We start from the raw sequence: 14,818 nt of genomic DNA, 5'->3' as shown, positions 1-14,818 counted from the left end.
TAAGCTCTTTGAGCAGGGACTGTCTTTCTTCTATGTTTGTGCAACGCTGCATACGCCTTGTAGCGCTATAGAAATGCTAAATAGTAGTAGTAGTAGAGGGAGGGAGGGAGGCCCTGGATATGGGTGGATGGAGGAGAGGCCAGGGGAGAATGCAGAGTTGATGCACATGTAGGGGGGGAGGGCAAGGGACAGAGGAGAATTGCTGCACCACGATGGATGGAGGGGGAAGGGGAGAGATGCTGCGCATGGATGGATGAAGGGGGCAGGGTACAGAGGACGTTTGCTGCATATGGATGAATGCAGGGGAGAGAGCATAATTGGTGCACACGGGACACACACTACACTCTCACTCACACAGACAGGCACACACATTCTGTCTCTCTCTCTCTCTCTCAATCACATACACTCTCTCTCTCTCTCTCTCTGACACACACTCTCACACATACTCTCTCTCAATCACACACACTCTCTCTCTCTCTCTCTCTCTCTCTCTCTCTCTGACACACACTCTCACACATACTCTCTCTCTCTCACACATACTTTCTCCTAACAGTTCCCTTAAAAACATAATTGCCATTAGAGGACAACCTTGCTAGCGCCTGTTTCATTTCTTTCAGAAACGGGCCTTTTTTTACTAGTTCACATAATAAATCAAAATAAAGTCCTCAGATTTTGGTTTCTATTTATTTTTTAATACCCTTTCATAGCTCTTAATTTTCTGCTTGTGCAAACCACAAACACCAGACTTTTCCCTTTGTTTACTGTTCATCCTCGCTGTGAGTGAGCATGTGTGGTAGGGATCACTTTACGTCTTTGTGAAATATTCTGGGAACTTTCTAGTTTGTAAGTAATCTGGAATCTGAATATAGTAGAATTAAGTATGTTATGGCTTTGTACACTTCAGGATTTTATTTTATACAGAGGTTGGTCAGGTATTGGTTTTAATTTTGGCTAAGATTTTCTTGCCATGCTAAGTAGCTAGTCTAAGGCAAGAGGCATCTGGAGAATAGGAAAAATAGCTGTTATGGCCTTATCTGTCCTCATTCATCTCTGTTTCCTAAAACTGTAAATGAGGTATTTTTCTGGAAGGATGGGTGCACTGTTCGATGTGAAAATTTCACATAAGAACACAACATCAGAACAATGGTCCATCTAGCGCAGTATCCTGCTTCCAACAGTGGCCAATCCAGATCACATGTACCTGGCAGAAACCCAATTACATCTCAATAACAGACTATGGACTTTCCCTCCAGGAACTTGTCCAAACCTTTTTTTTAAATCCAGGTACGCTACTGCTGTTACAACATCCTCTGGTAATGAGTTTCAGAGCTGAACTATTCTGAGTGAAAAAATATTTCCTCCCATTTGTCTTAAAAGTATTTCCTTGTAATTTCATTGAGTGTCCCCTGGTTTTTGTACTTTCGTGAAAAATCAATTCACTTTCACCTGTTCTACACCACTTAGGATTTTATAGACCTCAATCTTATCCCCCCCTCTGAAGGATTGCTCCACTTTGGCACATCTGGAAATCACAGACCATCTCTAACCACTTTATAAATGCCTTTGTACTCTGAGGAGGCTTCTGAAGGGGGGGGGGGGCCACAGCATCGGACCTGTCCCCAGAAGTACCGAGGAAGCTGTCATTCATCCATTCCCAGACCCTTTCTGTAGCAACTTTGGGCTTTAAGCTCAATAAGAACACAGCCCAGTTGGGGCTAGAGCACCAGTAACATTCATTCACACCTATTTTGGGGTTTCCCACGTTTCATTTCCACTTCCCCTGTCAGTTGAAGCAAGCAAGCAATTTTTATAGGGGGCAATATCTGACAGTTACTCTGACACTACTGATTATTTAGTAGCAGTACCCAGATAGCCATCCAGTTAACACAAGATGGCAAAAAATCATCCTAAGTTAACCAGATAGCTATCCAGCGGCTGCCCCAGACCCTGATGTTTAGTGCCAGGACCCTGATGGGGGTGGGGGGTTAATTTAGCCGGCAGCAACCAGAATTTAAAGAAGCAGTGACCACCTGACTATCTCCTTAATTTTCAGACTCAGCTCATGCATTTTTCAGTAGTAGTTCAAGATGAGTTGCATTAATGAACGTTAGGTATTTTCCTTTCCCTGGAGGGCTCAGAATCTAAGCTTGTACAGGGTTTATGCTTTGTTTTGTGAGTGACAACAAAGCAGAGTACAATAATTAAAATATAGAAAGGAAAAGAACTACAAAAGTAGACAGGAAAGTATAAAAAATCAAGAGAAAAAAGGGTAAAGGAGGTACATAATAAAGGGGGAAAATGGGTAAATGATGCTGTTCTTGGTAGAGGAAATAACAGTTGCAGACTGGGCGATTGCTGATGTCAAAAGCAGTAGAAAACAGGTGAGTCTTTAGTATATGAGGCAGTAGAGGGTTAAATGACTTGCCCAAGGTCACGAGGATTATCAGTGGGACAATCAGGATTTGAACACTGGCTTCTCTGTTTCTTAGCCCACTGCTCTAACTTCTAGGCTGCTCCTCCACTCCAGTTCTTTGGAGTGGAGAAGTAGCCTAGAAGTTAGAGCACTGGGCTGAGAAACAGAGAAGCCAGTGTTCAAATCCTGATTCTCCCACTGATAATCCTCCAGACACAGCATTGCATTGGGCTTGCTCTTAATATATATATTGTTGATCTCTTTCACCTTGGGAGAGGTTGTGTGGTACAGTAGAGTGCCATTAGAAAATCTTTATGTAACCACTAACACTAGGGTTTACCGTATGTCCTTTTTTTAAGAGGAGAGGTCCTCCTTTTGGACGACTTCAGATATGTCCTCCAGGTTTTTTAATTTTGAAGAAAATTCACTCTCTCGCTTTTATGTGCCAGTGACCAACACCTGCCCACATAGGGCTAGATTCTATATATGGCGCCTGAAAATTCCGCACAGAAAAAAATACACCTAGGTGTATTCTCTATAGTACACCTAAATTTTATAAAATAGACTTAAATTTCCATGCGGTATATAGAATTACGCCAAGCGTCTCTCCACATGACCAAATCTTGTCACGGCCTGTTATGCCATGTTTTACTTGGCATAAATCCTGGTGCCTAAATTAGGCGCAGAGCAGGTGTATACTATGGAAACGCCCATGGCCATGCCCCCTTTCAACTATACAACTTAGAATTTACACGCACTGTTATAGAATACGCTTAGCGAGTTATATATGTAAATCTTAATGCCAGTTATTACTGATAATTGTGTTAACATCCAATTAACAGTGCTGATTAACTAGTTTAAACAAGTTATGCATATTGCCGCTTTGATTTCCTCAGAGAAATTAAGGCACGATATATAGAATCCCAGGGATAATGAAACCATATTTGGCCTATTAGTCAGTCTGGACACATGGGGGTGCTAAAGAGGGAGAAAGGCATTGCTGATCTCTTTGTTTCCCTGCTGGTTGAATCTGTCATTAAAAGACTTTCACAGTTATCTCAGAAGCCATCCAAAGTTATTCAGGGATATCCGCTGTTCTGATAAGTACGCTTGGGCTCAGACTCTGTCAAACTCAAATCTGGAAGTTTTTGAAAAGTAGATTGTCTACTACTGTACTGTAAGTCAGTTACTGTTTGTTGTGTGTTCATTAACTAAAAGCTATTTACACATTTGCTACGATTAAATATTTGTTTAGCAAAAGTAGCAACCTTTTTTTTTGGCGTCCTTTATTTATTTTTTTGTCTCCACAAATATGGTAACACTAACACATCTTTGACTTAAAGCAGTCTAGAATACATAGCTGAGAAGGGGTCCCTTCTGTTTCAGTTTAGGTGCCTCACTCCTGAAGCTTCCCCCAGAAGTGGAGGAGTAGCATAATGGTTAGAACAGCAGGGCTGAGAGCCAGGGAAGCCCAATTTAAATGCCACTGAAGTCCTTTGTCATTTCGGGCAAGTCACTTATCTCTCTATTGACTCAGGTACAAAGCCTCCAGGGACAGGAAAAACAGGAACATGCCTACTGTTCCTAATGTAGCTTCTCTTCACCTTGTCACAGCCCCTTTGCACTCTGAACCCAAATTAATAACTCGTACACTTTAAATGGGAGCAACTTGGCCGTACCAAACTATAAGCTCTTAAAAGCTACAAATAATGCACCCCAGTTCACTGCCATAAGCAAAACTGATCAACGTGCTATATGCTGTATCAAGGACTCCCCGCCATACAGTAAGGTCCGTCCAACTCAGGTGCAGTGAACCCTTTTTTCACCAAGTCATACCTTGATGAAAGTAGCGCTATTCCAATCACCCAGGCTTGGGTATTTATGCCACTAGCCTGAGGTAATATAGCTTGCCCCAGGCTACCCCACTAAGCTGTCATCAGTTGTGGCCCAGAAAGTCTCTCTCATGCATTTCCAGCAAACCGGTATGAAACAGATTATTGCAGGTTATTGTCTATATCCATGTCCTTCCCTTTCAGAAATGATTCCTTTACAGCTTCTGCCAATCCCTGCGATGCAACACCCAAGCAGCCATTTGTATGTTCGTATTCCTAAATGCCCTCCCTCACAAGTTAGTGCTGATAACACAAGCGAGGGAAGATGTTGGATCGTACAATCAACGTGCACATAGCTGTGCAATGATAGTCAAGTATGGCTTGGCTAAGCTCAATGCACAACATTGGCACCCAGGTTGCTTCCACTCACATATAATATGATCCCAGCAGGGCCTCCAACCCATCCCACTTTGACAGAGTGACTGAGTGATCTGAGTCCATGTCAAGCATCCAACACCCATCCTGTGTGTGTGGACGTCCTTGGGAGTCGGGCAAGATGACTCCCCGAGTCCCCACTGAAATACCCCAGGTGAAATCTGTTAAATTCTTTTTCTTGATTGTGCCTCAGATCTTCCACAACCTGTGAAAAACAGGACAACGGAATACGACTGAACCATATAGACACTAGGGATGAGTTGTGCCCACTTTCATCCCACAAAAGTAAAAGCCCATAAAAATAGAATCTAGATGTCAACTGCACCATCACACCGGCCTTCCTGGCAGACATATATAGGAGTGTGACCCGATCCACGTTGTCTGGACCTGGTTGCATTCACAACAGCGTTCCATATAATTAACATTGTTATTGCTCTCTGTACTGGTTCATTGTGTGTCCACCTTTGCCAGTCAACCCCTGTCCATCACATCCTGATGGATCAAAATGAATACCTAGATGCATCCTCAATACACCTCTGACACCTCTTTGGATTCGAATAGTGCCAAATTTGTCAACCCAGAGTACCGAGGAATAGATGTCATATAACAGGTCTATACAAAGAGAGTGCTCTTGGGGGCTATGGCCAGATGTATCACCATCAGGCACAGCAAACAGGAGCATCCTCTATGAAGAAACAGCATAAGCAGAAGAGTAGAGACTGGCCAAAGGACAATCCAACACAGGAAATGGTACTTAAATACACTTTATTTGGAGCTTGAGTAGAAGGACTAGACCAGGGTCTGTATTTCGGCGGCACTACCATCCTGCTTCAGGTGTCTCAATCACACTTTGAAAAAATACATATGTATGTCATACAAAAAAATAAAACAAGAGGAACTCGGTCCATATAACTAAAAACTAGATGTAAATGTATGCATGTAAAAAATGACTGAATAAAACGTAAGGCTCTAAGCGCATACAACTAGTAAAATATAAAAGGACTAAATGTGTAAAAATAAGTATAAAAAATATGAAAACAAGCTTTAAAAATGAGCATAAAAAAACTACTAATGAACCAGTGGACTGTACTGCTAATAAACTTATTTAAACAAAATGTGTATCTTGGTTTAGACAGTGGCTTACATTGTGAATACTAAACATCTCGTATGGAAAAGAACAAGGACATATCTTTGCAACTAAACAATTCTGTTTAAAATGCTGGTACAGCACACTCTTGTGCAGCACAGGAAAACTGAAGGGAGTTAAGACATATACATTGAATCATTTTGAACCAAACTGTTGGAAACATATAAACCTAAATAGGGAGCATGAAGAGGATGTACTCTAAAAAGAGGAACAAAAAAAGTGTGTGGCAATAAATAAAGGGTGTACCAAGTAAAAACATGTTCAAAGAAAACAGGACACTGGGGAACGAACCATGATAAAAAAAAAAAAAAAGACAGTAGTAAAATTCCGGTTAAATAAAATGCCAGTTAAAATGAAAGCTGATAGACAAAAAAACTGGATCTAGCACTTATCCGGAAAAGGCGCCAAGACTCGCAGCTAAAAAACTGCTCCTGTAAAACGATATGCATATAGATATAAACAAATATGCTGATCAAAGCAAATATACTAATAAAAACAGGGCACAGTGCCAACAGTTAGAGGAGACAAAAAAAATATGCATAAAAGGGAACACGCCCAGTCAAACTAAAAAAACAAAACATGAAGGCAAAAGACAACTGTAAAAAGCAAAAAACAAAGCACAGCAGAAGTACTGGCAGGATTGGTAACGCCAACTAGTGGAACTTACCATAAGGGTATGCTGATCAAACGAAGCAGCCCAAAGGCAGTCACTGTGTATAAAATGAGAAACGCCATACCAGTGATGTGATACCTTATGCATATTAAAATCACACCACTACAGGGGATACAACAGTCCGGGCAATTATAACCAGTAAAAACCAAGGCCGGTTGTGTTAACTAAAAGCTGGCTAGAAAAAATGGTTAAAAATAAGAAAAATAAAAGTTAAAAAATATATATTAAAAAACATGCTGAGATACAAACAAAGAATAACACTATAGAACTGGTATAAAAAGAACAAATCATGTAAACGCTGAGCACAATATACAGGAAGGAAGAACAGATATTGCATGGATTATGGTCATAGAAAATGTGTCATTTCTAGGTCTGTATTCAAACCCTGTGGACTCAATGAATTCAAATTGTAGATAGTCCTTTGTTCTTCTCTGAGTAGTTTCTTATCTATATCACCCCCTCTCCATGACAACTTAAATGTTTTAAAAACTAGAAATTTCAAATCGGAAATAGTATGATTTTTGTCATGCCAATGTTTAACCACAGGAACACTAGCTACTTGTCGGCTAATGCAACGCCTATATTCAATGATTCGAGTCTTGAGTGCACGTTTTGTCTTGCCACCATATACCTTTGGGCATGAACAGATAATTATGTATACAACTTGGCTGGTATTACAGTTAGAAGAATGTCTTAGCTTGTAGTCTCTTCCAGTATGTGGGTGACAAAAAATAGAATATGGCAGGACGTGTGGACAAATACTGCATTTTCCACAGGGTCTTTGCCCAAAATTAAGAACTTCATGAGGATCACGGATACCATCTGGAAGTTCTGATGGAACAAGTTTTTCCTTAAAGTTCCTATTCCTGGAATAGACAACAACAAGATCTTTACTTATAAAACACTTGTGGCCTTCCAGGATGTGCCAATGTTTCCTAATCTTTTGGATCTGGCTTGCAAGATGTATCTTAAAATACAGATGAGATCCAAAGGTCACTACTCCATCCTCATCCTCCTTGACCTATCCGCCGCTTTTGACACTGTCAATCATAATTTACTTCTTGCTGCACTGTCCTCATTTGGGTTCCAGGGCTCTGTCCTCTCCTGGTTCTCCTCTTATCTCTCCCACCGTACCTTCAGAGTACATTCTCATGGATCTTCCGCCACCCCCATCCTGCTCTCTGTTGGAGTTCCTCAGGGATCTGTCCTTGGACCCCTTCTTTTTTCAATCTACACCTCTTCCCTGGGCTCGCTGATCTTATCTCATGGTTTCCAATATCATCTCTATGCTGATGACACCCAGCTTTATCTCTCCACACCAGACATCACTGCGGAAACCCAGGCCAAAGTATCGGCCTGCTTATCCGACATTGCTGCCTGGATGTCCAACCGCCACCTGAAACTGAACATGGCCAAGACGGAGCTTATTATCTTTCCACCCAAACCCACTTCTCCTCTCCCTCCACTCTCTATCTCAGTCGATGGCACCCTCATCCTCCCCGTCTCATCTGCCCGCAACCTCGGAGTCATCTTCGACTCCTCCCTCTCCTCTGCACATATCCAGCAGATAGCCAAGACCTGTCGCTTCTTTCTCTATAACATCAGCAAAATTCGCCCTTTCCTCTCTGAGCACACCACCTGAACTCTCGTCCACTCTCTCATTACCTCTCTGCCTTGACTACTGCAACCTACTCCTCACTGGCCTTCCACTTAGCCATCTATCCCCCCTTCAATCCGTTCAGAACTCTGCTGCCCATCTTATCTTCCGCCTGGACCGATATGCTCATATCACCCCTCTCCTCAAGTCACTTCACTGGCTTCCGATCAGGCACCACATACAGTTCAAGCTTGTCCTACTAACCTACAAATGCTTTCAATCTGCAGCCCCTCATTACCTCTCTACCCTTATCTCCCCTTACGCTCCTACCCGAAACCTCCGCTCACAAGACAAATCCCTCCTCTCTGTATCCTTCTCCACCACCTCCAATTCCAGGCTCTGCCCTTTCTGCCTCGCCTCTCCCTATGCTTGGAATAAACTTCCTGAACCCATACGCCAAGCCCCCTCCCTGCCCATCTTCAAATCCTTGCTCAAAGCCCACCTCTTCAATGTCGCCTTCTGCACCTAACCATTATACCTCTGTTCAGGAGATCTAGACTGCCCCAATTTGATTGACTGCACATTTTGTCCATTAGATTGTAAGCTCCTTTGAGCAGGGACTGTCCTTCTTTGTTAAAATGTACAGCGCTGTGTAACCCTAGTAGCACTTTAGAAGTGTTAAGTAGTAGTAGTTAGTAGTAGATCTAGGCTTCTTCTTTTTCCTCGTACCCCTAAAAGATCATTCTGGGACTTCAAACTTGCCTTCACATATCTGGGGTAGCCTCTTCTCACAAATCTCTTTCACGATGGTAGACTGTTTTTCAAAATCTTCAAATTCTGTACGAATTTTCTTGAGTCTTAAAATTGACTGAATGGCAGATTTTGCTTTAGTGATGGGTTATAAAAACTTGAAAATTCCAAAAAGGCAGGTTTGTGTTAGTGGTCACAAAACCATACTCCTTTTCACATAACAGGTCCAGAAAATTGATCTGATGTGCATCGTAATTTAATTTGAATGTTAAATGAGGGCCTCTCTCATTGAGCCAGTTCAAACGAATAATGTCTCCATGCCAGAGTAAGGCTGAGGCTTGGAAGCGCAGTGGCCGTCAGGGAGATGAGTGCATGGATGTGCTGCTCTCATTTGAGTCCTTGGGGACAAAGGGCTCTTCTGGTAAGCTGTGGGCTTTTAAGCCCATGGCTCCAGCACTTCCTTTCCCAGCAGGGAGCCCTGCTTTGGTATGAAAACTCTTTCGGGCCACTGGGGCTCCCTGACTGTTTGCAGCTGTACCCCCACCTCCCCAGCCGGGGCTTGGGCGCAAGGGTGCACAACACCATGTTAGGGGCAGCTTCGTGCACTGCGGCCCTCCGCCTTATTACAAATACCTTCCCTTTGAGAATTTCAGCCCACCAGTTTATATGACCCACTAATAAGAGAAGAGTTAGTCAGATCTTAAAATAGTTAAAATCCTTAGCTTTTCCCCTTTTGTTTTCTTCTTTCAAAAGGCAGTGTGTTTGAAGATGAGAGAACTTTTAAAGCCGAAGACAGAAGGTGGTTTTTGAAGAGTGGTTGAAATGAACATATCTGGGGTTATTGGCTGTTGCTGCCAGTGGTGAAACTTTGGAGTACAGCAGGGAAGAGGTTCCCTGCACAGAACTCATCTATATTTAAGGACCTGGTGTGACTGGAGGAGATTGCTGGAAATGCTTTCATTGTTCCCTTTAAGTGTGTGTTTTGTATTTCATTTTGTTCATTTGGCTCTCAGGGATCACAGTGCCTATATCACATGCATACAGGGCTGTGCAGGAAGTCCCTGTTTTGTTTTTTGAGCCAAACAGACTTAGGGCTAGATGCACTAAACAATCGTTAGAGCCCTTCCCTTACCTATTCCCTTAGCGAATCGTTGTAGCTCACTTGCATTCTCTATTCCATCATTAAAGTCGAGCATGTGCAGAGCAGCCAAGCGTTATGCTGGTTGCTCTGCGCATGCCAAGGACGTCCTTTATGGACGTCCTTCACTATATATAAAAAAAGAGAACTGTTGTTTGTTACATTTGTACCCCGCGCTTTCCCACTCATGGCAGGCTCAATGCGGCTTAAATGGGGCAATGGAGGGTTAAGTGACTTGCCCAGAGTCACAAGGAGCTGCCTGTGCCTGAAGTGGGAATCGAACTCAGTTCCTCAGTTCCCCAGGACCAAAGTCCACCACCCTAACCACTAGGCCACTCCTCCACTCCACACATCCTTTATGGACGTCCTTCACCCCCCCCCCCCCCGAGGTCGCAGCCGCTCCCCCCTCCATTGAAATGACAGCTTCCCGCAGCCCCAGCCTCCACGCCATCCTCTGCATCCTCGTGGCCCCCCTCCGTCTGCCACCGGGCCGGGCCCTTACAGCGCCTCTTACCTCCGTGTGAAGGCGCTGCAGCGGGTAACAGCTGATCGCTTCCCTTCGGACTTCCCTCCTTTCCTCCCTGGCAGGCCCTCGTCTGACAGCTAAACGCTCTGGGATTGACTGAGAGACCTGGAGGGGCATAATTGAAAGGGACGTCCAAATAGTTTTGATTTGGACGTCTTCACACGTCCCGATCCCCGATTCTCTCTGGCATGGCCATTTTGGGCACGTAAGAAAAATACGTCCAAGAAAAGGACGCCCATCACAAAATCTGAAGAAAGAAACGTCCATGTGCTCATCAGGGATGTCCTTTTTTTTTTTTTTTTTTTTTTTGAGTGAAGGACTTGTATGAAGTTGTCTTTGGCATGCGCAGAGCAGCCAGCATAACGATTGGCTGCTCTGCGCATGCTCAACTAGCTGACTGGCTTCCCCTCCCTAGGAAGGAAATCGCGTGCAAATGAGCTAACAGCGAGCATCTTATTTGCATTTGATTTCCTTCACGCATGCCCGTTTTTTACCAATTTGGTAAGGGAAGGGCTCTTTCCATGGAGTTAGTGCATCCGGCTCTGAGTGATTGAATTATTCTTTCTTTAAATGCTCAGGCTGACGTTTTAATGATTGTTGTATCGATTCTTGGCTATTTGGGTTGCTTTTTCTTTATGGCATGACATCAGTCTAAAAGGTTTCCTGCGCTGATTTCAGCAAAAGTACAGTAATGTTGAGCTTGTGTTTCTTTCTTTACTTTGTCTCCCAATGTGAAGTTCTTGTGCATACTGAAATTGGTATTTGTTCTTGGAACATTTTTACTACTCCTTTTAGCACCCTGTATATAAGCGTGTGTATGTGTGAGTAATTTAAATAGTCTTTGTATCCTGCTTATGGAGCATTTTACTGTGGAAGCAAGAGAGCCAAGGGCTACAAAAAGAAATTCCATGTGTGGACTTCATATCTGGCTACTTTATTGATTAGAGTGCATTCCACCTTTTTGAACACATTGGGGGATGTAGTCTTTACAAGGAATACTCAAGACTCTACTGCTTTACAGAGTGTGTAACTTGTTGTTTATAGATGGGGGGAGGGTAGGGGGATAGGTTGTGGACTGGGGTATGTAAGTTTTGAGGGAGGATGGTACATTGGTGAGGTGGGGGAGTTTTTCAAAATTTCTTAACTGTTGTCACCTTTTTGAGAGCAATCTATTCGGTTACATATCTCAAAAAAGATATAGTAGAATTGGAAAAGGTACAGTGAAGGGCGACGAAAATGATAGTGGGGATGGGACGACTTTCCTATGAAGAGAGGCTGAGAAGGCTAGGGCTTTTCAGCTTGGAGAAGAGACGGCTGAGGGGAGATATGATAGAAGTGTATAAAATAATGAGTGGAATGGATCGGGTGGATGTGAAGCGACTGTTCACGCTATCCAAAAATACTAGGACTAGAGGGCATGAGTTGAAGCTACAGTGTGGTAAATTTAAAACGAATCGGAGAAAATTTTTCTTCACCCAACGTGTAATTAGACTCTGGAATTCGTTGCCGGAGAACGTGGTACGGGCGGTTAGCTTGACGGAGTTTAAAAAGGGGTTAGATAGATTCCTAAAGGACAAGTCCATAGACCGCTATTAAATGGACTTGGAAAAATTCCGCATTTTTAGGTATAACTTGTCTGGAATGTTTTTACGTTTGGGGAGCGTGCCAGGTGCCCTTGACCTGGATTGGCCACTGTCGGTGACAGGATGCTGGGCTAGATGGACCTTTGGTCTTTCCCAGTATGGCACTACTTATGTACTTATGTACTTATGTACTTATGTACATTGATTGTGCTATTGTTCTTGCTGTTTGTGATCTGTTCGTTTGTGCACTCATGATCAAACCCCGGCGCTATTTTAGATAGTGCTCTGGAAATACCGCTCTTCCAACGCCGTAGTAGCACATTGTAGCGGTATGGCATGATCAGAAGTTAATATAGGCAAATATATGCAGCGGTGTAGTGGCACTAATCCCTGTGGACAGCGTAGTAATTTGAAGCTAAGTAGCCGGGACACATGCGCACTAATCTGACGCGCTAGGCTACGAACAGCACGCATGTGCGTAGGGGTGCTTGTCATTTTGTCGTAAAGTGCATCCTATCGTAAAGCGGGTTTATCCACATGTTCAATAAACATTTCAACTAAATAGGCTTTTTGAAAGAAGTAAAGGGTTCATTGTACCGAGACCCTGTATAGAGCCTAGATTCAGGTTCAGTTAATGGTTTATTTTAGAAATACACCCACCACACTATGTGATGGTGGTGCAGTGGTACATACTGTAAGAGTGCATCACTTTTAAGTGGTTCTTCCACACAGCACGATTGGAGCCCTCTAATCGTGGGGCTTAAATCTAGGCATTAGATATTTCCATTGCACAAGGACTACAGTATCTTCCTTCCTCCCCCCCCCCCCCCCCCCAATATCTCCCCCAGTGACTGTGAATGCTGCCTGTGCAGCATCCTCATCAGCAGAGCCGGACAGTGGAAGATCTGAGCTGGGAACCAAACCCAGGCTTCCTCTCTTTGACAGAACCAGTGTGCCAGCTTACAAATTCTTGTTACAGCTTTTGTTCGTACTAAACCCATTTCTTTTTTTTTTTTTTTAAATCTTGAAGATTATTGTGGAGAAAACAATTAATTGTCCGATTTTCTCTTTTTCTTTCAGCTTTGGGGTTGTTATTGCTGTGGGGATTTCCATTTTTGTTGTCTTCGTTGTTACCATCATCCTGTGTTTCACTTGCTCATGCTGCTGTTTGTACAAGATGTGCCGAAGACCACGGCCAGGTGAGTCATTTTCTCTTTATTGAAAGTATCATTCTCTGCTCACTGTCTTGGATCTCTAAACCCCCCCTCCCCCCTCCAAAAAAAATCCCGCAGTGATCGCACTGCAAGAGTTGGTGGCAAATGGACTGCACATTGAGCTATGCCTGTCCTCCTTTTCCATCTTAGGCCTAAGTGGTCATTTGAGCTGCAGGAGGCAAGGGGAGAGAGAACAGGGGAATAAAAGGGGAGGGGCAGAGAAAGAGAGAGCTCAGATGTATCTACTCTAAGAAAGCTGGGGGGCTGAACCTGCAAGTGGAGGGAAACGGATTCAAGCTGTTAGGGAAGAGAGCGTGCTGGGGAAGGTAAAACGTAGAGTAATATTGTGGGGAGGATTAATGCAGAGGGAGTCGTACCTTATGAGGGAATTCTACCTGACAAATAGTTATTCAGAACTTTCAAATATTTTGTACAGAGTTCCCCCAGGACTGTCACACAGGTTGTATTCTTTTATCACCCCAGTAGTTTGATAGGTATTGGGCTACTTCTTTTGACTGTTCATTAAAGTCCTATTTCTTTCCATTGATGAGGACATCTTGATGCTCTTGAGTTGATACTTTGCTGCTTGTTAGCCATACTGATAGTGGTAGATACTTAGCTACTCACTGACCTGGGCCCCCAACCTGCCCAGGCCTGAAGGAGGCATAACTTTGTGTCAGATTTTGGAGCCCCTCCTAAATGTTTGCCCCAGGCCTCCTCATTTCTTAACATCAGCCTTGTCTCCCTGTGTTTATGCATGACTTGATAATAATAATAGATTTGGCTTTGAGTGTGAGGCATATCACAGCCATTTTTGACTTGTTTTAACTTCATTAATGCTGATCTATTCAAGGGCCTGGGAACAATAGAAATATCAATACAAAATGTAAGCTTTTCTAAGTAGGAAAGGTTTTTGCAAAATTGATAGGGTTATGCCTTTTAAATGTTAAGGTTTCCAGGTATTTTGGGAGTTCAGTTGGTATCGTGCCAAGGTCACCAGTTACAGTTGGTATTTACCATTGATTTTTCTTTACTCCAAAGTCTTTCGGTTTATAAATCACAGTATTTTGATATCTTTCCAGCAGTTTATCAGCAATTATGCTGTTAGTAGAAATTGCTACATATATAGACCACATGGTTTTCCCTTTCTGGGACTGAGATATAAGAAGTGTTAGGTTCTTGTACCATACTTTCTTGAGTTTAGACACTGTCATCTCCTTCACCTCCACCGAGATGCTGTTCTACATATCCACCGTCCTTTCTATAAACTTTCTTATGTTTATTACATTATTGTATTTTTCAAGCAATAAGCAGTTTATTTTATGTCTTATATTCTTTATAATTCATGGTAATGACTAACTTCTTTGATAAAATCTATGTTGAACCAGTTAATGGTAAGTTGAGAAATATAAGCACATTGTATTGTATTATTGGATTGGACGCTTTTCCAAGAGCACTTCCACAGTTGAGGCCGACAATTTTGGTTTTGGTTACGGTGCCAAAACTGGCC

At 42.9% G+C, this 14,818-nt stretch overlaps 1 protein-coding gene across 2 annotated transcripts in view; it reads left to right on the top strand.

Annotated features, from left to right (window-relative positions):
• SHISA5 (shisa family member 5) overlaps window positions 1-14,818 on the top strand; it is a 187,624-nt gene that overhangs the window by 145,063 nt on the left and 27,743 nt on the right. For both annotated transcript variants that reach the window (XM_030208083.1, XM_030208082.1), the window contains one exon: window positions 13,175-13,293. In XM_030208083.1, coding sequence (XP_030063943.1) covers window positions 13,175-13,293 — 119 coding nt within the window. The remainder of the gene's footprint in view (window positions 1-13,174; window positions 13,294-14,818) is intronic.

Source organism: Microcaecilia unicolor, chromosome 6 (assembly GCF_901765095.1).
Source record: "Microcaecilia unicolor chromosome 6, aMicUni1.1, whole genome shotgun sequence".
Taxonomy (NCBI): domain Eukaryota; kingdom Metazoa; phylum Chordata; class Amphibia; order Gymnophiona; family Siphonopidae; genus Microcaecilia; species Microcaecilia unicolor.
Note: the sequence above shows the minus strand (reverse complement) of the source record. Positions and strands in the feature narration are given on the sequence as shown.